General features: G+C 54.7%; 1 protein-coding gene across 6 annotated transcripts in view; it reads left to right on the top strand.

The window, feature by feature from the left end:
* The window catches only part of SHANK2 (SH3 and multiple ankyrin repeat domains 2), a 570985-nt gene that overhangs the window by 302866 nt on the left and 243923 nt on the right, over positions 1-24196 (top strand). For all 6 annotated transcript variants that reach the window (XM_061202240.1, XM_061202242.1, XM_061202244.1 and 3 more), the window contains one exon: positions 1518-1631. In XM_061202240.1, coding sequence (XP_061058223.1) covers positions 1518-1631 — 114 coding nt within the window. The remainder of the gene's footprint in view (positions 1-1517; positions 1632-24196) is intronic.

The following is a 24196-nucleotide window of genomic DNA, read 5'->3' as shown; positions in this document are numbered from 1 at the left end:
CACGAGTTTCTACGTGGACCCTTGGCGGTCAGCCAGGCCGCTCCAGTAGCTGGACAGCGCCTGGGCGGGTCCCTGTCCTCCGCTTGCCATCCAGGGCAGCGCTCGGAGACGACCGTCTCACATCTGGGTTCCATTGGGCCGCCGTGGTGTACATCCCGGTCAGCTGGGCTGCACTGAGTGTAAGGGGCCGGCATTGATTTTTGGAGAAAATGGGTCAAGCGATTATGATCGTACTGGTCCTCAGGGAGGTTGCCTGTCTGTTCCCTTTAGGCCATTTCTTCAAATTATTAGGCAAAGACTTCTAAAGCTGAGGTACTCTGTGCTGTTGACCTTCAAAACTCATGGGTCCAGGTGTCCTTTATCTGGCCTTTGAGATTAAGATGAGGGATGGAAGGAGGCATTTCTGTGGCCATGATCTCTTCTCCGCAGTTCTGGTGCCTGGGGGTCCTGAGTAATTTACAGAAGGTTAGGATGTGCAGAGATTATACTAACCTCCCACTGCACAGATACACTCTGAGGGAGCCAGGGCTTTGGGATGGAGGTGTCAGCCTCCCAGCCCAGCATCACAGGCCTAAGAGACAGAGACCCTCCCCTACCTCACCCCTGCCAGCCTGACCCTTACAACCAAAATATGTGTCCAAGCAGTGCCTGGGCAGCACTTGGGACCTCGTGTCTTTGGGTTTGCATTGCTCACCCACACTCGGCATCGGTCCAGTTTAAAAATGAATACGCTTCATCCCCCCCAGTGGGCGTCCGTGAGGCCCTCTGTGCACCCAGCACTGAGCTGAGGAAGGGGGAAACGCAGCGCCCTCAGCCCTGCAGGCGGGGCAGCTGTGTCTGTCCCACGACCCTTGACTTGGCGTTTTCACCGTGCAGTGGCCCCCTGCTGCTTGTGGCACCGACATAATCCTCAGGTTCTTCATTAATAAGCCAGCCAGAAGCCCGGGACTGCCCGTGGGCATCGGCCAGCCTGCCCTTGCACTTCAAGTCCGGGTAGTATCTTGTAGCTGCCAGGCAGGCTGCTTCCCTGTCTCCTGCCGTGAATTCTCTTTTCTCAAACTAATTTCAAAGATCCTGTGGGCCTGGACTCTTGGCCTCTCCTCCCCCAGCTCCAGAGGGGCCGACACGACCCCATGGTTGCTTCTCTTCATCAGGGTGGCCTGTCCCCCGACTTTGACACCTGAAATAACTGATGGTGGGGACTCGGAGGTCCCACTCTCCCGTCTCAGCTGGGACCCGACAGACGGGACACAGTGGCCACATGCCGAGTGCTTTGAGATACGAGGACGCCAGGACGCCCGGCGCTTGCATCCTCTCCCCCAGGCCTAACGGGCAGAGGGGACCTGGGGGCTCAGAGGCTCTGCAGTGCCCCCTCCGAGGGACACTTTGCCAGGCGGCTGAAGGAGGCTTGGTCAGCCAGCAAATGGACCAGAGCCGCCGGCCCCTCCTCCCTGCATCCGCACCCCCACACCCTCCAAGCCCCGCCCACTAACCCCTCCCCCTTTCCCTGTCTCTAGTTCTGAGCATCGGCGAAGCGGGCTTCTGGGAAGGCAGCGCCCGCGGCCACATCGGATGGTTCCCAGCTGAGTGTGTGGAGGAGGTCCAGTGCAAGCCCAAGGACAGCCCGGCAGGTAAGGCGGACCCCACCCTCGTCCGTCCACCTCTGTCCGGCCTGGGGTCGGCGTCGTTGCTGACATAGAGCGCGCGGCAGGTACGGGCAGGTGTGCGGTTACCGAGCAAGGCTGAGTTTCGGACCGAGGGCTTCTCTGATCCTCCGAGCGGTGGACGCCATCCCACTGGGCTTTGTCCAAACCAGAAATCGGTTGCAGGGCAGCCTGGAAGCTTTGAGTTAAAATGTTGGTCTGTGCATGTGCCAGGAAACTTGGAGCGTGCGTTCTAGCTGTCGGAAAAGGGCTTTGGGGGGAGAGTAAGTGCTTGAAACTGCTTTATCGATCTCTCACGCCGACATCATAAACAGGCAGCTTCGCGTTTCCCCGCCGGCCCCTGCCGTGCCCTCCCTGAGGACTCGAGGTTTGCTGTCTCAGTGAAAACTGCTCGAAACAGGCCTGAGGCACATCACTGCAGCACCTCGCAGAACTCCCAGACACAGCCCCTGCTGACGCTCGGCCTGAAAGCAATTGCCACAAGATTGGATTGATTGAAATGGTAGGAGGAAACCACTTATATAAAACGGTATTGAGAAACCAATAGGAGAGGTGGAGACACACAAAGCACTAGGTTCTTCTAAGAGCCTGGTCTACGCACGCCCTGCTGGCTTCTGGTAGAATCCCAGACTCACGGTGCATATGTCAGAAGTGGCCACGTTCGCTTTGTGGCCAATGGCTTTGCTGCATCCTTGGGCAGTCTCATCATGGTGCCAGTTGGGCTGTGTTCCTTTCCGGAACCTCTAGGGAACAGTTCATTCCTTTGCCTTTTCCAGGTTCTGGAGGCCACAGCATCCCTTGGCTGGGGGCCCCTCCTCTGTCCTCAAAGCCCGCAGTCGTGGGCCAGGTCTCAGGCCGCATCTCTCTGACCCTCCCTTTTGCCTCCTCTTCCTCCAGTTTTTAGGTCTCATGTGGTCAGATCGGCCCCACCTGGAGGACCCAGTTCAGGCTAAACTGATTAGAAAGCTTAATTCCCTCTTGCCTTGTAAGGTCATGTACTCACAGGCACGGGGGATTCGAACATGGGCATCTTTTGGGGGGAACCATCCTCTGTCTACTAAGGATGGTGAATATGAACACCGTAACTCTACTTATGATGTGGATTATTGGCCAGAGGAGGGAGGCACCGCTGTGACCCGGGGTGGAGTGGGGTGGAGGGAGAGAACAGTGCAAGGGAGATGGGATTTGAGCTGGATTTTAGGGTGGGGGAGAGTCCAGAGTGGTTCCTATTGGGTTCTGTTTGCCTTGGGCTTTCTGAGATCGTGACTTAACATCGTCTTTTATAAAGGTATGGTTTACGTGCGGTAAAAAATGCACAGGTTATAGAAGAGTTCAGTGCATTTTTTTTTTTTTGAGTTCAGTGCATTTTGACAAACGTCTACTGCTGTGTCTCCAACTGCAATTAAGAGGTGAAACCTGTCCGTCACCCCAGAAAGGTCTCTCAGGCCACTTTCCAGTCACCCACCTCCCAACAGGAGGCAACCACGGTTCTGATTTTGTTACCGAACCAAAGTTGGGTTCATTCACCCGACGTGCAGCCCAGCCAATCTACTAATACCGGGTTGTGGTGAAGGAAGAGGGCAGTGTTTATTGCACGTGTCCGATGTGAGGCCGGCAAGGAGAATGGGCAGCTTATGTTCAAAAGCCCCAAACGCCCTGAAGGCTCTCAGGGAAGGGTTTTGAAAGATAGCCTGAGGGAGAGAGTCATGGGGTATGTGATCGGCTGGTGCACAATTCGCTGATTGATTGGTGGTGAGGTAACAGGGTGATGTTTCAGGGATCTCAATCATCAACCTTCTGGTTCCATTCAGTCTGGGGTCTACGTGCTGGTGGTCAGCATGCAATTAACTTCCTCCACCTGGTGGGCATTTTAATATCTGCAAAACAACTCAGGGACATGACTCAGGATATAATCTACAGCCCCTGAGGAGGAACTAAAGGTCCTTGACTTTGTTTTACGGCTAAACTATTATTATTTTGTCTTGCTTGACTGTTTCTCTTCGGTGTTGTATTTCTCTGATTACATTTGCTCTTTGGAACTCGGGGAGGGCCTGGGAAGCTAAAGCTTTTCTACAAACAAGAGGCAAGCTACACGAGGGGTCGGGGGGGGGTCTGTCTCCAGGAAGTCCCCACAGGGTCCTGCTCAGTTTCAGTTTGTCACCAGAGCTCAGTTCAGCCTGCTGTTGAATTTCAGAGCTGGAACCTACAGCACATACCCCTGAGCCCGGTGTCTTTCACGCAGCTGAATGCTATTGCCAGGCTGTAAATCAGTGCTCTGTAAATTTCTTTTGCGGAAGAAGAGTGTTCCGCTGTATGTTTATACCCCAGTATGTTTATTCATGCTCCTGGTGATGGATGTTTGGATTGCTTCTCAGTCTGGGCTCATCACTTAAGCTGCTGTGAACGTTATTGGGCGACTCTTTCTCCAGACGTGTTTTCCTTTCTCTTGGAGAAACACCGAGGGGCAGAACTACTGGGTCACAAGGTAGGAGGGTGTTTAATTTTATAAGAAACTGCCAAACAGTTGTCCAAACTGCTATGCCTTCTTGTACTCCCATCCCCCAGTGTGTGCGTGTTCCGGTGGCTCCACTTCTCAGCGACATTTGGTAACACCAGTCTGTTTAATTTCAGCCATTCTTAATGGGTGTGGAGAATATCTTACTGCGGGTATAATTTGCACTTTTCTGATGACTACTGTTATTAAACACCTTTTCGTATGCTTTCTTACCTTATGTATAGCTTCTCTTGAGAAGTATCGGTTCAAGTCTTTTGTCCATTTTTAATTGGGCTGTTTATCTTTCCATCATTGGCTTGTCGGAGTCCTTTACAGAGTCTACTTATCAGTACTTGGTTAGATATATGTTGCACATATTTTTCCCAGCCTGTGACTTAGCCTTTTCATTTCTGTGTCTTTTAACAAGGTTTTTAAAATTTTTAAATGAAGTCCAATTTCTCCATTCTTTGCTTTCACAATTAGCACTTTTTATAGCGCCTGTTTTTTTTAATGTTGAAAACTGTGTTGAATATACATAGAATCCAGAAGATGGCAGAAAATATTTTTTAAATGTTTCCATGCAGCAAGCTCCTTCCATACAGAGTTGGCTGGTTTGAGCCCTTAGAAGCTTTCTCTTTTGTGTAGGACCACTTTTATAGATTGTAAAGTGAACATTTAGCTGGCAGATCTCACTCATGTGCAGAAAATATTTTTTAAATGTTTCCATGCAGCAAGCTCCTTCCATACAGAGTTGGCTGGTTTGAGCCCTTAGAAGCTTTCTCTTTTGTGTAGGACCACTTTTATAGATTGTAAAGTGAACATTTAGCTGGCAGATCTCACTCATGTGCAGAAAATATTTTTTAAATGTTTCCATGCAGCAAGCTCCTTCCATACAGAGTTGGCTGGTTTGAGCCCTTAGAAGCTTTCTCTTTTGTGTAGGACCACTTTTATAGATCGTAAAGTGAACATTTAGCTGGCAGATCTCACTCACGTGCACTAAATGACAGGTGAATGATTCCAGGAAGAACCAGCAGGATGGAGAAACCTGCTCGGGGCACTTTATGCCTGTGAGTGGGACCAACTGATTTCTCGCCGCCTGATGACAAAGATCAGAGGCCAAGGGTAGCCAAGAGCAGACTGAAACGGTGGCCCCTGATCGTTGGCTGATTCGTTGATAATAAGCTCCACTCGGTTCCATGAAGAGCGTGGTGGTTATTTATTCAACAAGTGATGCACTTGCTCATTTAACCTTGGTTCTGATTTCTTAGGACCATGTGTGTTTCCAACAGGCATTCCTCCGTGGAAAGCCTCATCCGGCCTGTGAAATAAGCAGGGCAGGAAGTAAGCCCGTGATTTACACACAGGCACCCACATCTCAGCACCAGGCTGGGCCGTGAGCCGTTCTTTGAAACTTCTAACGCTCTGTGCTCTGTCCTAGCCCCACATCCGGGCAGCCTCCCTACAGAGTGCCCGGCGTGGGCTCCTGGAGTCCCACCACCACTGATTAATCCTGGTGCGCGTCCGCCCGGAGCAATGGGGACTCAGGGCCGGCCCAGGCTCCTTCTCAGTTCCGCTGCCTCCCAGCTGGCACAGGTGACTCAACGGCTCTGCAAAGGTTTCTTCACCAGGGAAGGACGTGAAGGTGATGTGTACACAGGGTCAGGCGGAAGCAGCATAGTTGCAGGATATTTTGTTTCTGTGCAGGAGAGACGGAGGTGAGTCCGATTTATAAAATCTCACCTCTTTGCGTGCATCAGCCCAGAGAATTGACAGCAAGGTGCCACGGGTGACGATGTTACTGTGTGTGCGTGGAGGGTGGCAATTTGGAGGGAACGGACAGTTAATTATGTACACGCCCCTCCCGCACACCCATCGCACGTTTATCATGGGTATCTACAGAGTTGGTGCCCCGATAACAGTGGTGCAGTACCAGCTGCCTCGATGCTCTCTGAGGGCACGTGGTACCCTGGACAGCAGGAGTGGGTCCTTATCATGCTTGCTTGTCCCACCTCCACCCAGCCCTGTGGGTCTTGGTCTAACAGCCCCTGACCCCTGCATTCCAGAGGCGGCCAAGGTGACCCCAGAGAGGACTGGCCAGCTCTGAGTTCCATGAGGCCACCCTCCTCCGCCAGAGCTGCGGGGAGGAGCGCAAAGCTGATAGGAAACAGCAATTCCATGTCGTCGCCCGTGGCATTGGTGAGATGCTCAGGTCTTCACGCCAGTTCTGTGTCTACTTGAAAGTTGTCCCGGCCCACCCCGCTGCCCCCACTGCCCCACTACTGCAAACACCTGCACAGTCTCGCTCACCTTAGGAGGGAGCTGGGGCCATGGTACAGACCTCGGCTCCGGGTCCTTCTCCACAGCGCGGTGGGATGCCCAGCCCATCGGGGGCCCCTCTGCTGACAGCGAGATCCCTGCTCTTTGAGCCCCACCCAGAATCCAAACGGTCCCCGAAGCTCAGACGGGTGTTTGAGCGTTTGTTTCCTCGCTCCCAGCGAACGGGAATCCAGCTCATCTTTGGTTTCAGTTGCCGTGACCTGATGGGAACGATGCCCAAGGCCACGCTGGCCTTCATCTTCAGCACAGAGTGCCCCGTGTGACCCAGACCCAAGTGATCCCACCCCCCGAAGGTGTTGAGTGAAACCCAGGGTCTCCTGCAACCCCCAAGCCAGGGGGGCTGCTCTGGGCCACCTTCTGGAGCCTCCCCCGCTGGACACCCCAAGGCCGACCAGAGACCTCCCTTTACCCCACCGCAGGGTTCACCCCAAAACTCTCAGTTGCCGTCTTCAGGCTGCCTCAAGTTTGGGGGCGGGATGGTGAGCGGACATGGGGCCCAGCAGCCCCGGCCCAGGTCCTCCCAGGAGTCTGTCCTGGCACGGAAGCCCCCTCCGGCGGCAGCGTGCCCTGAGGTCCTCCCTTCCAGCCCATCAGGCCCGCAGCCTGGGTCCAGCCCGGGGGCTCAAGGGCTACGCCGGGGTCTGGGCTGGGCTGGGCAGAGGTATCCTGCACGCCTGGAGGCTTTATTCTCTGGCCGGCTCACCTCTTAGGCTGGCCCCTGGGAACCCTGGGCTAGATCCAGGTCCAGCAGAGAGAGAGAGGGATTGGGAGAGAGGGAAATAGGGTCTCCCCTGCCTCCTCTGCAGGTGTCCCAGGACTGTCCCTGATTAGGTTGACTTGGGTCATATGTAGAACCATTCTCTGTGGCTGGGGCATGGGTGTGCTCATGTGACCTGCCGGGCCTGGGCAGGGCTGCGGGAGGAGGGCAATGCCGAGGCCAGTCTGGTGCTTGACCGGCAAAGGAGGGGCGCTGGGCTTCTGCGGGCCACGACTGCAGCTTCCCCTTCAGCTGGGAGGCCAGAGCGTCTGGGCTCTTTGACCAGGGGCGGAGGCCACTGCCATGACCCGCCTTCACCCTGGGAGACAAGGCAGGGGTGGGAGCTGTCACCGCACCTCCGGGCAGCTCTGGTTGGAGCCGCGGGGCAGCGGCCAGCGCGGTCCCCGCTATGAAACAGGCGTCCCATTAGTCAGGTCGTGAAGGTGATGTGTACACAGGCTCAGGCGGAAGCAGCATAGTTGCAGGGTATTTTGTTTCTGTGCAGGAGAGACGGAGGTGAGTCCGATTTATAAAATCTCACCTCTTTGCGTGCATCAGCCCAGAGAATTGACAGCAAGGTGCCACGGGTGACGATGTTACTGTGTGTGCGTGGAGGGTGGCAATTTGGAGGGAACGGACAGTTAATTATGTACACGCCCCTCCCGCACACCCATCGCACGTTTATCATGGGTATCTACAGAGTTGGTGCCCCGATAACAGTGGTGCAGTGGTGCATGTGAACCGTCTGCAACATGTCACAGTGGGCACGGTCGGTTCCAAAATGGAATGTTTTCGTTATCTTTAGAACATTTAAAAATACAGGCAAATGCCTCTATTAGCACAGCTGTAATTTAAAATATTAATAAGAGACAAAAGAGCCGGCTTCCGAAGGAGTTAACGTGCTGTTCCCTAACGGAACATAAAATCAATATGGGGACTCATTGTCCTGGCTGCTAATGATTGTGTTTTTGTTAAACAACCGTGGCAGAAGCATACAGCCTCCCCCCTTCTTTCTTTTACGCCATTTTATTAAAATACACTTGGAGCCTCGCCGCCTTGGTGTGTGTGCCGTTGTCTCCAAGCAGCTGCTCTGTGTTTTAAATACCAGTTTGCACGCTCGGGCTCGCCCCCAAAATAGATATCTGCCAGGTCTGTCTGCTTCCGTCGGGAGGATTCAGTCCTTCACGTCACTCTGGGACCCAGGCCCTCTCCCCTCCCCGCAGCAGCGATGGCCTGCCCCTGGTTACCATGGCAACCTGCTGATGCTGGTACCAGCCCTGCCCTCCTTCCCCACGGCCCCTCCTGATGCTACAGGATGTGGTGTCTGCAGCTCTGTCCCCAGTCACCTGGCACAGTGGTGGTCACTACGGGCCAGTGTTCTGGGGGGTGGGGGGGGCGGGTGTCACCGAGATTCTCACGGGGGTGGGGGACACTCTTAACTCCCACCCTGGGCCACCTGTGTGGATGGCAGTGGGCAGGAAAGGGCTGCCATGACAAAATACAACAGACCGGGGGCTTAAACAACAGATATTTATCTCCCAGAGTTCTGGAGGCTGGAATCTGAGATCCAGGTGTTGGCAGGGCTGGTTCCTCCTGAGGCCTTTCTCCTCGGTGTGTAGACAGCCATCTTCTCCCCGTGTCCTAACGTGGCCTTTATGTGTGCTGGCACATTCCCAGTGTCTCTCCCTCTTCTTGTAAGGACACCAGTTCTACTGGATGAGGGTCCACACTTATGACCTCATTTAACTCTAATCACCTCCCTAAAGACCGTTATTTCCAAATACAGTCATAGTGGGGGTTAGGGCATCAACACACGAATCTGGGGATACAGTTCCGTCTGTGATGGTGGTGAAGAGTGGTAGGCATGTGCCGTGCTCTGCTCCACGTGGGACTTTGCAGACGCCTCCCCCCGCCCCCGCTTCCTTTCACACAATCCCATCCCCAGTGGGGCCGTTCTTCTGTCTGAGTCGAGGGCAGTGACCGTGCTCTCTGTCCCAAGACTGTTCCCTGCCCAGGCTGCATGCTGACCCACCAGCATTTGGAAGCCTCTCAAGGTTAGCCCCAGGGCTGTCCTCTGCTCTGGGGCAGATTTCATCAGTACACTTGGTGCAAGCCAAGGGGATGGAAGGAGAGGGCCTGTAAGTTAGTTTGTAAATACGGTTTCTAAGGTCAGTTGACCAAGGTGTATTGTCCTCTGTGAGGGCAAAGAACCAGGAGGATACAACTGGTTCACACTGGTGTTCCCCATACTGGATGTGGGGCCTGAAATGGAGCAAGTGCTGAGAAAGTACTTCTGGGATGGATGAGTGGATGGGGGAGTGGATGGGTGAATGGACAGATGGGTGAAGGTTTGGGTGGATGGATGGATGGACAGATGGACGGATGGATGGATTGATGGAGAGATGGAGGGATGGGTGGTTGGATGAATGGGCGGTTGGGTGGATGGATGGATGGGTGGATGGTTGAATGGGTGGATGGATGGACGGACAGATGGACGGATGGATGGATTGATGGGAGAGATGGAGGGATGGGTGGATGGATGAATGGGTGGATGGATGGACAGACAGATGGATGGATGGGTGGATGGACAGATGGACGGACGGATAGGTAGATGGGTGGACCTTGCATAAGGGTGGTGTAAATACCCATTCTCCCTCTCATACACAGCTCACCCCAATTCCAGTCGTGGAGCCTCTCCCACTTTAAACCTCCCCAGCTCTACTGGATGAGATCTCTTTAAAACCATTGAGTTTGTGGACAGCAGGGAAGGCAGTGGGCTACTATGATACCTAAGAAAAGACCAGTGTCGTTAACATCCCAGGCCAGGGTGTCTTCGGGTCTGGCTGCTGGAGATTGTTCAGGGAGCAGTCCCTTCAACTGACCCAGAGGCACAGTGGCCTCCGTCTCTGCCTGTCCTCCCCTGCTGCAAATACAGGGAACTGGACCCCCACCCCACCCCGCAGAGCTGGCGGAGTGACGCTGGGGTCACGGCATCCTGCTTGAGCTGTCGACTGCCCCATCCCCCTTGTCCCTGTCATGAGTGACTTGGCCTCTTGGGGGCCCCAGAAGACGGGTGTTGTCATGCCCTGCAAGAGGTGGGATGAATGAGCTGCTCCCAGTATGTGCAGGTGGCCACTGACCTGCCATCTGTCATTCTAGTGAGGACAGACCCACGGCCTCTCCCTGGGCACCCAGTTTAGGGATGGTTAGTCAGGCCAGGAGCCCCCTTCTAGCTGGGACACAGACAGGACCCAAGGGCTACCCCCCAGAGTGAGCCGTGGCTCATTTTGGAGAACGAAAGCATCATATGGTGCTCTGTTATTGAGTTAAGATGTTGTTTTTGCCTCCTCTGAAATAGACGATAGGAAACAGATCCGGGGATAATGAATAAACATTGGCTTATGGGGGCTGCATGCTGGGAAAGATGAACTCTCACGTTGGCAGATTAAATGTAAGACATGCATATGTAAAGGAGATGTGTAAGGGCCAGCCTCCTGCTTCAACAAATCATACAGCCAAGGAAAGCATCTGGGAGGACGCTCTGAATGTCCCCTGTCCCCAGCCGGGCAGGGTCTGTGGGCTTGGGGACTCCAGGAGGAGGAGGAGCCCGGGTTCCTAGAGGACCTGGCACCGGGGAGCCAAGGAGACAGGGCAGGAAGTGGCAGCTTGGGCACCATCCACAGACGTAAATCGAGAGTTAGCACTCATATTCAGCAAATGCAGCTTCCAGAAGCTTCCAAGTGGTTAAACAAGGGAATTTCCTGGTGGTCCAGTGGTTAGGACTCCGCACTTCCACTGCAGGGGGCATGGGTTTGATCCCTGGTCGGCCACGTGCCACGTGGCGCAGCAAAAAAAAAAAAAAGTGGTTAATCAAATCAGGTGTAAGATCAGTGCTGGACGTTCAAACGTTTTCTGCCTCATTTTACTTCCCTCTACGATCTGAAGGACTTCAGACATGGCACCCACCTTTCTATTTCCTTAAATTGAGATGAACTTCTCAAACCATGAGACTTACCCTTTTAAAGTGTAGAATTCAGTGGTTTTTAGTCTATTCCCAAGGTTGTGCAAACATCACCACTATCTAATTCCAGAACATTTTCATCACCGCACAAAGAAACCTGTCCCATTAGCAATCACTCCCCATCCCCCACTTCCCCCAGCCCCTAGCAGTCACTCATCTACTTCCTGTCTCCACGGATTTGTCCATCCTGGACGTTTCCTATAAATGGAAGGCTACTATATGCAGTCTTTGGTGACTGACTTGCTTTAGCGTAATGTTTTCAAGGTTCATCCATATTGCAGCAGGTGTCAGAATTTCATTTCTTTTTCAGGCTGGATAATATTTCCTTGTAAACGTAGACCACGTTTTGTTGATCCATTCATCAGTTGATGGACATTTGGGTTTCTGCTTTTTGGCTTTTGAATTAGTACTGCTGTGAACATTCGTGTAAAAGTTTCGGTTTGAACACTTGTTTTCAGTTCTTTTTGGGCACACCTAGGCGTGGAACTGCTGGGTCACGTGGTAACTCTGTTTCACCTTTTGAGGAACTGCCAGACTGTTTTGCATTTTCCATTCCCTCCAGGGGTGTATGAGAGTTCTGATTTCTCCCTGTCCTTGCCAACACCTATTTCTGGTTTTTTTGGTTATAACCATCCTAGTGGGTGTGAGGTGGTATCTCACTGTGGTTTCCATCTGCACTTCCCTGATGACCAGCGATGTTGAGCATCTTTTTATGTGCTTATTGGCCGTTTGCGTATAATCTTTGGAGAGGCATTCACTTTTTAAATTAACATGTTATCATACTCGTCGTGTCTGGTCCTGCAGTGAATTTGGAAAACACAGAAAGGTATAAAGAAGAAAACAAAAATCACTCATAATCCTACCCCACATTGATAATCCCCACCCTAAATTTCGGTCCTTCTTTGAGTAAAAATGCATATTAAACAAAGTTGAATGCATCCTTTTAAATTATGGATCCTACTTTTTCTCTTTCCCAAGTGACAAAGGACATGGTGTCATGGATTGAAAACAGTCTTCCGAAACACCATTTCCGGAAGCCGTCGTGGTTGAGCCATTGATGGACAATGTCCATCACTGATGTCATTGATGTGACACTGACATGACACTGGCTATCCAGCTACCCGCTTTGCTATTGCAAGTAGCAATTCAGCGAGCAGCCTCACAATTTTTTTTTTTTTTTTTTTTGGCTGCATTGGTTCTTCGTTGCTGCGCACGGGCTTTCTCTACTTGCGCTGAGCGGGGGCTACTCTTCGTTGCGGTGTGCGGGCTTCTCGTTGCGGTGGCTTCTCTTGTTGCGGAGCACGGGCTCTAGGCGCACGGGCTTCAGTAGTTGCAGCACGCAGGCTCAGTAGTTGTGGCTCGCAGGCTCTAGAGCGCAGGCTCAGTAGTTGTGGTGCACGGGCTTAGTTGCTCTGCGGCATGTGGGATCTTCTCGGACCAGGGCTCGAACCCATGTCCCCTGCAATGGCAGGTGGATTTTTAACCACTGCGCCACCAGGGAAGTCCCACAATGTAAAAGCTCTGTGTCCATGTCCTCAGGATGCGTCGCCTTTAATCAACTTGCCCTGGTACATTGCCCAGCGTGAAGCCACCTCTTCTCTGTCTTCAGCCCTAGAACTGCACTGACGTCCGGTACAGACATCTGACTGTATCCCATCTATCTCCTTCAGGGAGTCCCCAAGGGTCCTCTCGGGTTGCAGCTCTCTGCGGCTCTCTAAAGATAGGACCTGCCCACAGCCCTCAGGGCAGGGGACTTGGGGACATAGAATACACCTTTTCTCAAATCAGCAGGGACTGGCTTCATGGGCAGGCGAGACCCGCCGCTGCACAGGCCCTCGCCTCTTTAACGCTCCCAAGTCGCCATCCTGAAATTCTTCATCGTTTTTGCACACCCTCCCCACCCCACCCCCATTTTCATTTTGCACTGGGTCCCTCAACTTTCCTAGCGGCTCTGCTGACCTGGATATGCCACCACCTGCCTCCACCTGGTGCCCGAGGGCACGCGTTTTGCGCTCATACTCAGAGATCGTCACCCTCCAGAGGGCTGCCATCTTTAAAGAAAGGCGCCTTGTTTTGAAAACACCCAGGGTTTCCTAATTCCTGATGGCACGGACTGCGGCGCATTGGGAGTTTTTCCTGCAGCTCAGCTGAGGTTGGGATTTGGCCGCAGGGACTATGTATTATTGATGCACCCTCCAACCTCCCCCCGCCCAAGGACAGGGCTCTAAACCCGGCTCAGCAGTGGCCGTGCTGACCACAGTGGGCCAGGCTGACCTGCACCGTGGACCACCTGCTAGGATGGGCACGGAGTGGTAGCCAGGCTGCAAAAGCCTGTTGCGACTAGGCACAGGCTCCGGTGCCCCCCCTGCAGCGGGAACCCCGGCTCCAGGTTGCCTCCATCAGAGATCTGTGTTGAGAAATCATTGCCGAATGCAGCCAGATCCCCCAGGAACGTGCTCCAACTCGGCACAGCTGTTGACCGTGGCGAATGTGCCTCAGCGGCCTCTGCTTATTTAGCCGAGATGCAAATGTGCCCTTCACCCGAATCCAGAAGGTTCTCAGTTTGCCCTCCATGTGTGCAGAGGAGCCGCCCCTGGGCTTCTCCGTGGAGCCCCCCCGGGCTGAGCACCTTTGTCAGGTGCCCAGGGAGCCAGCTGCCCTGGCATCTTTAGCACCAGCCAGTGGGGAGTGTGGCCCCAGAGCGCGCCCCAGCCTCCGTGTCTCTGATCAGTGCCCTCTGCCCGTGGGGCTGCCCGCATCCCTCCCTCCCCTCCTTTCAGGACCAGTGGAGGGTCCCGCGAGCCTGTTAACCCCTGGGGTGCTGTGTGGGGAGGAGGGACTGAACTCGGAGCAGGGAGGACTCTTCGGGAGCCTTTTTCTAAGGAGAGGGAAGGCCCACCTTCTGATTACTGCTAAGAAAACTGACATCAAGGTCACTTTCCTTGTCACTGCAGTGCTTCTGGTTTGCAAATGGTTACAACTTCTCAAAGTGCCGGTTCTTTTTCCCAAGTGTCTTCTGCGGGATACAAAGGGCCCATTTTACAGAGAAGGACACTACAGGTTAAGTAACTTCCTGGCAGTCACGCTGGGACCCGGGCTCACTGGCCCTCTCAGCACGATGACGTCCATCCAAATGGGTCTTTTAGGGGCAGCAGTGGGGGAGGGGGAGGAGTTGTCAAATAATTTAGCCGGACAGCTAATCTCGACAGTGTCTGACCATGACCTTGATGGGCTCCGAAAGTTCCCATCCAAGCAGATCAGTAGCAATGTTAGCAGTCGCCCCGAGGGCCTCCCCAAGCCTGCGTCATGTTCCTAGATTTTATTATTGGAGCGGGGGCTGGGCTGGTGGCTCTATTTCCCGGAAGGACACCTGAGGAAAGAACAGGAGAGAAGGCCAAGCTCTGATCCCACATGCAGGATACTAGAGTGGAAACTAGAACTTTCTCTCTGCCCTAGACCAGAGCTTTATCTTACCTGATCCCCCGTTGCACACTGCCCATCAGAGATGGCGGCCCAGGTCGTGCCACCCACCTGCTGTGACATGCCACCCAGAGGTCACACCCTCACAGTGGTCCCCTCCATGACCCGCATCGGGGTGGGAAATGGGGGCAGCCTCGTGCCTGCAGCCTCCCGGGTCTGCAGGACGCCATGTGTGTTGGAGCCTCTCCCACTGGCACAGATCAGAGCGTTGGGGGCAGGGATCACAGACCTCAGTGAGGGTCAATGAGAGCTGCACACACACACGTACACACGCACGCCTGCATGGTGCACCATACGTGTGCACACGTGCTCACATGTGTGTGCATACACACAGTGCCGTGGACTCTTCCAGAGGCTCAAGGAGCCCCCGCCAAGGGCCCCGGCTGTGCGGTGTGCCCCTTGAACACCCACTCAGGTAAACATGCGGGTCCCGCGTGGCTTCGGGGCCGAGCTGTCCTTGAGCCCTGGCACAGAGACAGAAGCCCAGCGATGATCTGACCTACTTCTTATTCCTGAAGCTCCCGGCTTTTCTCGTGGACGCTCCTAGAAGGAGTCTCACTGCCAGCGTGACCGCATCATTTATCATCCGAACGGGGACACTTGTGAGAGCAAAGAAGGGCAGCTGGCGTCACTTGCCGGCTGCCAGGTGCACGGGGCTGCCCTACTTACTGCCGGGAGCAGAGGCCTGGCGGGTCCGGGTGTTAGGACGTGCTCCCTCGGTACGGGAGACCGGAGCCTCGGGGCCGGTCATTCACCCACTCATTCATTCATTCATTCACCCCAACCCCCTTGCACTGGCGGACACCTGGGGTGGGGGGCCTGGATCCCACGGAGGAGAGCCCACCCCTGAGTTACAGGTGAACAAACCCCGCAGGGAGCCCCAGAGGCTCAGGGCGGCAGCACCCAGCACGCCGGGTGCTCAGCACGGCGCCCTCTGCTGCCACACTGGAGACCTGCCTCCCGGACACTGGCGGGGACTTGGCACCGACAGGACAATTCCAGGTCCTGGGGCATTGCTTGGCTGAATGGGGCCAGGTCTGTCACCTTTGGACTCGTGTCCGGTGAACCTTCATGCCTGAGGGTCACGCCTCCACCCTCAGGGTCTGCCTGGAGGGGCTCCCCGCAGGGGCAGAGCTGCTTGGATGTCCGTGGCTCTGCACTGGTGGGGACCCCGGCTTGGCCCAGTGACCTGGGGACGTCACCTGCCCTCTCTGTGCTCGGTCCCTTTGCCCGCAGCCGGTCCTGCTGGGCCTGGCGAGAACTCACGTGACCCCCGTAGAGGCACCTGGCGTCTCCTCGTGGCGCAGGGGCCCCGGTCCATTGCTGCACGGCAGTCAGGGTCCGGCCGCAGGGCGGCCTCCTGGGCCCAGGGTGAGCCGCTGCGTCCCCCAGTGTGGCCGGGACTCGCAGTGTGTACACCAGGGCCGGCCAGCCGGGGACCAGCAGCAGCCCTGCCGCCGGCTTTGCACCGCAGGCGGTAAGGAGCGCGAAGCTTCCTCCCCGAGACCCGCGCAGCCAGCGTGGGGCCCGCGCCCCGGGCTCCGCTCCCGAGCGCGTACGCTTCCTCCTGGCAAACCCTGCTTCTCCACCAAGCCTGATCCAAGGGCCGCCTCCCCCTGGAAGCTCTCCCTGCCTCCTCCCGTCCTAGCAACAAGCGTGGTGCGTTCGGCTGTCTGCTGTTTGCAGTCTGCGAGCTCTGCGTGCAGGGCCCTGCACAGGCTCCGTGAATCCGGGATGGCGGGTCACAGAGGCCCAGGGGGCAGAGGGAAGGCCCCCTCTCCCTCCTCCCTCTCCGAGCTCCCCAAGGCCTGAGCCTTCCGCAGCCCTGCTCTCCCGCCCAGGAAACCCCCCCACCCATGGCCGCTCCCTCCCTTTGCTTGTTGAGCCAATCAGGAGCTCAGTGTGGTGCCCGCCCACTCGGGAGATGGGAGGGTAGGGGGCGGGGCTCTCTCCCGCAGAGACCAGCCCCTCCGCTAGAACAGGGTCTGCTCTGAGGCCCGTCGCCCATGTGCCCGCACCCCTTCTCGGGAGCTCGGCCCGCACATTCTGTTCCCACGCTGTTCCCAGCTCCAGTGCCCTTGCCACCAGCTCGCTCCTTCCCGGCCTCTGATTTCAGCTCAGACACCGCGTCGAGGGCCCACCCTGCCCTCCTCTTCATAGCATGAAACTCCTTGGCTGGTTGGGGTCTATCTGTTCCTCCTCTGTCCCCTGAGTGACAGCAGGGACTTTGTCTGCTTCGCTTGCCATTTTGTCAGCAATTCCGGGTCTGGTGTAGATCCCTCGCCGGGTCAGTACCAACTCCCTGAATGAATCCACCACCAGGCGTGGCCCCTGCGCTTACAGACAATGGGCAGGGAGCTCACCTTACACAACGGGGCCCCGGGACGTGTGACTCTCTCCAGTTTACAAGGAAGGAAACCAAGGCTCCAAGAAGCTCTGCACCTTTCTCGGGTCCCCCAGCTGGCAAGTGGCCACCCTGGCGCTGAACCAGGCCTGTGTATTTTGTCTCCATCACCCCACCCCGCCGCTGCTTCTCGGCCCAGGGCCCTGCAGGGTCGGGCAGGAGAGACCCAGAGCATCCGAGGTGGTGACCCGAGGAGTGTGGGCTTGGAGGGAAGGCAGTGGTGGCCAAGCAGAGCCCCGGGCAGAATGTTGTGGAATCTTTTTTTCAGATGTGTTTAAATTCAAGTGAAATTCACATAACGTAAAATGAACCATTTTATTTTTCTTTTTAACACTTTTTTTTTTAAGACTTTTTTGATATGGAACATTTTTAAAGTCTTTGTTGAATTTGTTACAATACTGCTTCTGTTTTATGTTTTGGTTTTTTGGCCCCGAGGCATGTGGGATCCCAGCTCCCCGACCAGGGATCGAACCTGTACCCCCTGCATTGGAAGGTGAAGTCTTAACCACTGGACCGGACCGCCAGGGAAGTCCCCAGAATGAACCATTTTAATTTGGACAATTCTGTGGCGTTTAGAATACCCACCTACCTGTGCAACCATCACCGCCGTCTAATTTTAGAACATTTTCATCGTCCCCCTAATCTACTTTCTGTCTCTATAGATTTCCCTTTTCTATACATTTCATGTGAAAGGGACCACATAATATGTGGTCCTTTGTGTCCTGCTTCCTTCACCTAGTGTAATGTTTTGAAAGTTCACCCATGTTGTAGCATAAATCAGTGCATCGTTCCTTTTTAGCGCTGAATAAGATCCCATTGTATGGATATGCCACATTTTATTTATCCATTCATCCATCGATGGACGTTTGGGTTGTTTCCACTCTTTCGGCTGTTATGAACATGTGTAAGTGTTGGGTTGGGTCCCTGTTTTCAGTTCTTTGGGGGACACACCTAGGAGAGGAATTGCTGGGTCATATGGTAATTCTGTTTCACTTTTTGAAGACCTGCCAGGCTTCGCCACAGCCTGGAATTTTGACTCTGAAGAGTGAGGTCAGTGTGGCTGGTGCCTCCCGGAGCTGGGGCAGGAGTGTGGGCTGGAAGGCTGCAGTGATGCCCTCGCCCTGCCTGGCCTGACATCTTCTCTGCAGCCAGCATGTGGTGCACGAAGCCCAGCCCTCAGGTGGGCATCTGCTGTGACACTTCCCCGCATGTGTGTCCCCGTCCCCCGACTGTGCGCTGCTCCCCAGGGCAGGGACCCTGCCTGCTGCCTCCCAGTGATCCAGGCCAGTGCCCAGGAGGCCCACCACACATGCCTGCCACGTTGGAGCTAGCAGAACGGACAGCAATCTGAAAGAGCTCGTTATTTTCTAACGAGAGTTAACCAGCCCGAAACAGATTTAGAATTCAGTGTGGTTAAAAATCATCAGTCTTATGCCGTTTAAAAATTGCTTGTCATTTTGTATGCCAAGAACTCTTCCAGCAGCCTACTTTTCCAAAATGATTGCTGATTGGAACAAAAACATTGCCACTAAAATTAGAGTGACAAAATGGAGTTGTTATGAAACAAAAAGGAAATCGACAGGTACATTTTAACAAGTGAGGAACACCCCCCCTACCTGTGGGAGCAGCCACGGGCACAGCTGCCCCATATACTCCCAGGAGCCTTTATTTCCACGTGCGGCTTCTATGGTTTGATTAAACCCATGACGAGAACCCATCTGAGAAAGAGTGGTTGCTTAGGAGTAGAAAGTATTTTAGTGATTTAGGTCTGGGCCTGGAGATGTACAAGTGAGGCCTGGCTGGAGAACTCTAATACATAGGATGCTTTCCAATTAGTGTCAAAATTCAGACATTTGTATCTTGACAGAAGAGACCCTTCTCCCCTTTACCATCTCCCGCCCCCTCAGCTGGAGCATCTCGACGTGAAAGGAAAACATAGGAGAACCATGGCTTAAATGAGGTAGAGGTTTGTTTCTCTGTCATATTAGAGGAGACAGAGGAAGATGGTACGACGCTGGGGTGGGGGCTCTGGGCGCTTGAGGATCTAAGCTTTTCCCGTCTTGCTGCTCCATCATCCTTAACAGGCTTCCTCATGGTTCAAGGCAGCTGCTTAGATTCCACCCATTGCATCCACATTCCAGCAGAGGAAAGGAGAAGACACAAAACCACGCTCCCTCTTTTTAAGGACATGCAAAGTGTCCACTATTCTTCCAACTATTGGCCACAACATAATCTTAAGGAAGGCTGAGCGTTATAGCCTTTATTCCAGACAACCTGCGGAAAAAGTGGAGAACTGATGTTGGGGTAGACAGCTGGCCGCTTTGCCATATTATGTCCTAAGGAACAGCCTTCTTCCTGTTTTCATAGTGCACACCGCATCTGGACAACCTCCCCTCCACCACTGCCACCCCCACCTCACCCAGAGCAGCTCAGGATGCAAGACGTGAGATGTTGTTTGAGCACAGTTGGGGGGGATGCTTTCAGTAAGAAAAAATTTTATTCACACACGGAGAAACTGAGGCTTGTAGAGTGGAAGGGACTTGCCCAAGGTGAGTCAGTGCCTGCACACTTATACCAGCCACCCTGGGGGCCCTGGCTGGGGGTTCCAAAGTTCCATCAGATTTCTCACCGTCTTCTGAGATCCTGGACCTCTTACCAGGTCAGAACCTGTGTCCTGAAGCATGGAATATTACCTTCTCATATCCGTCAGGCCTCTTGGTTACAAATGATAAAAATCAAGCTCAACCTGGCTGGAGCCAAAAAGGAAACATAATAGCTTTAAAGGTCAAGAATAAGAGCTTCAGGCATGGCTGGATCCAGGTGTTCAGAGAGCATCAGGAAGCTCTCTTTCCATCCCTTTTCTCTGGCGTCCTCTGTATGAATTTTATGAGTTTAATGTGGTGGTATCATTTAACTTTCATACGTTCAGCCCTTTTAAAAAGCATTTTAATAGCATGGGTGACACTAAGCCACACCCATTTGAGGAGGGTGACAGGAGACACAGGCCAGCTGAGCATCCCTCCTGAGCTAGCAGGAACTGCGGCTGTGTTTTCACTGGTTCCTCAGGCTGACTCAGGTCTCCCGGTCTTGCCCAGGCCTCTCCTGCCTCACTGGGTGTGATTCTGGTGGGAAATAACATGGTTCTGTCCGAGTCCTCTTTATTACATGTAGCTCATGTCCATTACGAGTGATGTATACGTGTGACCCGGCAGGCAGAACTCTCAAACCCAGGCGTGTTGTACTGTCTGGTCGCGCGGTGCTCTCCATGTGTGCCATTGATGTGGAACTCGCTGACCCGAAAGCATGTGCTGTTCCCCCGTGTGACTGACAGCTGGGACACAGCACGGGAGCACTGGGTGGGGCACGTGCCCTTCACCGACCACAGTGAGCCCAGACAGTCCTGGGCGGCCCCAGGGCACCAGGAGGCGGGCGGACTCCCCCTGCGTGTGCCGGGACCGGGGCGAGTGCTTTACCTGCACCCTCAGCACAGTGCATCCAGACCCCCTGGGCTCCATGCCGCCTCCACCCCTCCCTCCTGACCCTTGGTGCCTCCGTTTCCCCTTCTGTGCCACGTGGACCACAGTCATCCTCTCACACAGCATTGTTTCGAGGATGATTAAATGACCCCATAATTATAAAGCTCTTACGGCCTCCGCACACAGTAGGCGCTCAGTAAATGGTATCCCTTAGGATTTATTGTCTTGGTTGCAGTTGTTGTGATTTAGACCCGCCCTCGAAAGTCACTGGTCTATATTCTCTGAGTGAAGAAACGGAGGCTCAGAGAGGTTAAGTCACTTGCTTCAGGTCACACAGCCATTGAGTGGCAGAGACGGGGCTTGAGTCCAGAGCCCGAGGGGAGTTCCCACTTCACCACGCCAGGGGAAGTTGGGGGATTGGGGTGGTAATGTTTCACCCGTTTTCTACCAGCTTCCTTTGGAGCTGGGACATCATGTGCCCCAGGGCCTCGCGCCCGACCCAAGCGGGGTGTCCGATTACCGGGGAGACCTCAGCCTAGCTGGACCTCACGGTGGTGGCAGGTGGCAGTCACGTGGCCTGGCCGTGGGCCATGACTTCAGACAGATGCTTCACTCTGCCCCTCTCCTTCTGAGCTCCTCAAACAAGGCCACCACCGGCCTGCCCTTCCTTCCTCCTTCGGGGCAAACTGGGGGCATGTGCCAGGTGGCCACTGTGGGCAGCCAGGGTGACCTTGACTGTGCTCACCTCTCGCCTCTCCAGGTGAATGTGGCTGACCTGGAGGACCCAGGGCCAGCTGCCCCCAAGGCAAACAAAGTCCCAGGCTATCCAGAATGGCACACGCTGAGAAGTCGTGCCCTCCGCTGCCCAGGGGCCTGTGCACCCTGCGGTGGACCACCCGCCTTATCATACAGTGACTGCTTCTGGACTGGGCGGAGGTGCCTGGGGTGGGAAGATGCTTTGTTTGCACCCCCAGAGCCTGCACAGAGCCGCTTATCCTGGTAGTCACAGCACAGCTGCCCGTGAGCGCCGTCACACCGACTCAGACACGGCTGCATCCAGCTTACCTCTCCCGGGGGTCCCAACAGCAGGGATGCTCGGAGACCTGCCGCCCACCCCCACCCCGCGCTAGGGGGGATGGCGATGAATGTGGGCCTGCTCTTCCCTCGGCTTAAAAGTAACCCTCGTTTAGGCCGTGTTTGGGAAACGGCAGCGCTTTGATAACTAACGTGATGGCTTGGGTTTCACTTTGTTGGAGTTTTACTCTCTCCCGTCGGCTTCGAGAAGAAAAAAATTCATGAGACGGTGTGGGCAGATTGAGGAGGAGGAGGTGGGATGGAAATTGGGGGTTCTCAGAGTCCCTTGATGGGGGGCTCTAAAAACCCCACCCTGGAGGCTGACTGAGGTGGCCTGGGCTGGGGCCAGTGGGTCTCCGGATGTGCTCCCTGACCAGCAGCCGCTGCAGTGGTGTCACCTGGGAACTTGCCAGAAATGCAGGTGCTTGGGTTTCACCCCCGAATTGGGAATTCCAGGGATTCGGGTGTACCTAGAGTCTGAGATCCTGGCTTAACGAAGTCAAGAGCCATCTGGGAAGGTTTTGCTACTCTGAGTGTGGTCCATAGACCACAGCATCGGCATGGCCACCTGGGCGTCTGTTAGGAATGCAGAATTCCAGGCCCCCTGGGACCTAGTGAAGGAGGACCTGCATGTTGACAGAGTCCCAGTGACTCGTGGGCACGGTGAAGCTGGGGGCTGGGGTTGGGGTGCATTCAGAGGGTTTGAGCATCTTCTCTGGGATGGGAGGGAGACCTGGTGGGCCCAGGACGGCCTCAGGAGACCGGCCACCTGCCCAGTTTCCCTTCCTGCTGGCTCTGCTCACCCTTCCCGAGCCCCACCCTCACCCCATCCAGGGGAAATGTGCTCCCGGCACACCTCACACCCCATCTAACTGCCTTGAGATAAGGGAGATGTGCAGTCTCATTTCCAAAAGATTCTCAGCCCCTCTCCCTGTACCAGCTTTTGGGGGAACCAACCAAGATCACACAGGCCCCCACTAAGTCATCTGGGGACAGAAGGGCGCCCCCCAGGCTGGCCAGGTCAGCACTTCGTCTTCCTGTACCAGGGTATAGGTCTGGTTATTCAAAACCTGGATAACCTGAAGCTGTTTTGTAATACGGAAATAACTGCCAGTTTCCAAGCATAGGAGCATAATGCAGAAGTTGTCCTAGGACCTCCTGCGTCCTCCCAGCCCCCCGGGAAGCCACCATGTTGGAGGAACCCCCCGACACAGTGACCTCACCTCCACTTCTTGCCGTTTGTTTTGGACCTTTCAGGAAGCGGTTCCGGCCCTGTGTTCCCCGTCTCAGTCGCTAGATGGCAGCCGCGGGGCGCAGAAGCCGCAGAGAGGGGCGTGTGGGTCCCTGCTCCAACCGGAGCCCCGGGGAGAAGTTCCTCCAGGGAATCGGGCATCCCTCCACCAGGATTTCTAGTAGGGAGCATGTTTTCAAGATTACTGTTCCGAGCAGAGCCCACTGGGCCCTGTCGACTGAGGAGTCAGAGGCCTGCAGTCACGTTGTGACCTCTGCAGGGCCAGGTGGGGCTGCGGACACACCAGGAGGCCAGCGGGAGGATGGACGGTCCCGGCGCAGGGACAGGGCAAGGGGGATTGAGGGAAGAGGGACAGAGGGCAGCCCTTCTAAACACGCTCACCTCAAGGAAGCCCCTGGGAAGCTGACATCCCGTAAGAAGGCTGCACACGGACTTCCCATTTGTCCCAGACCCGCCGTGAGCTCAGGCAGCGGGCGCAGGAATGCCTGCACCCCAGAAAACGTACAGCGACGGTGGGTTTTCATCTCAGACGGGCAGCGTGGGGCGAGGTCGTGGAGCCCCAGCGCCTGCGTTCAAACCCCAACCTCACCCCCGACTGTCCACACAACGCCACGTGGGCTGGCTGGGTGGCCCCTCTGCTTTTCAGTTTCCTCGTGTGTAAAAGAGGGAGGACTATGGATCTCGCCCCGTTCCGTTGGGATGATCAACTGATTTAAAAAATGCAAAGCAGTCAGCACGGCGCCTGGCACAGTGTAGGCAGGTGCTGTTATACACGATATTACTGTGTTATTAATTAACTCACCATGGTGATTATTTGCTGTCTTATATGTAACAGGGATTCGACTCTAGGCTCAAATAATTATAAACAGGCTTTTGACACCCAGGGGGATTGTGCAGGACATTTCCAAGCACTTCAGGCGTTTTGCTTTTCTTATTGCCTATCGCTATTATTGCATAATTGTCATTATTATAGTTACTATTAATTGCTGTTATTCGTATCTTTGAGGGGACCCGGTACTCCCTGTAATCAATGTCTCTCCTGTCCAGGGCCATCTTAGATCCAACCATTTAAGCAGTCCTTGCCAGCCCCTCAATTCAGTAAGCATTTCCTGGGAAACTGCTCTGTCTCCAAGGCGTCAGCATGGCCTGGGCCCCCTGGTTTTTCTCATCTTTGTCTCCCCCCTCCTGCCAGCAAGGCAGCTCCACTAACCCTCGTTGGCCTGTGCTGTTCAGGTCA

Source organism: Eubalaena glacialis, chromosome 10 (genome assembly GCF_028564815.1).
Source record: "Eubalaena glacialis isolate mEubGla1 chromosome 10, mEubGla1.1.hap2.+ XY, whole genome shotgun sequence".
NCBI lineage: Eukaryota > Metazoa > Chordata > Mammalia > Artiodactyla > Balaenidae > Eubalaena > Eubalaena glacialis.
Note: the sequence above shows the minus strand (reverse complement) of the source record. Positions and strands in the feature narration are given on the sequence as shown.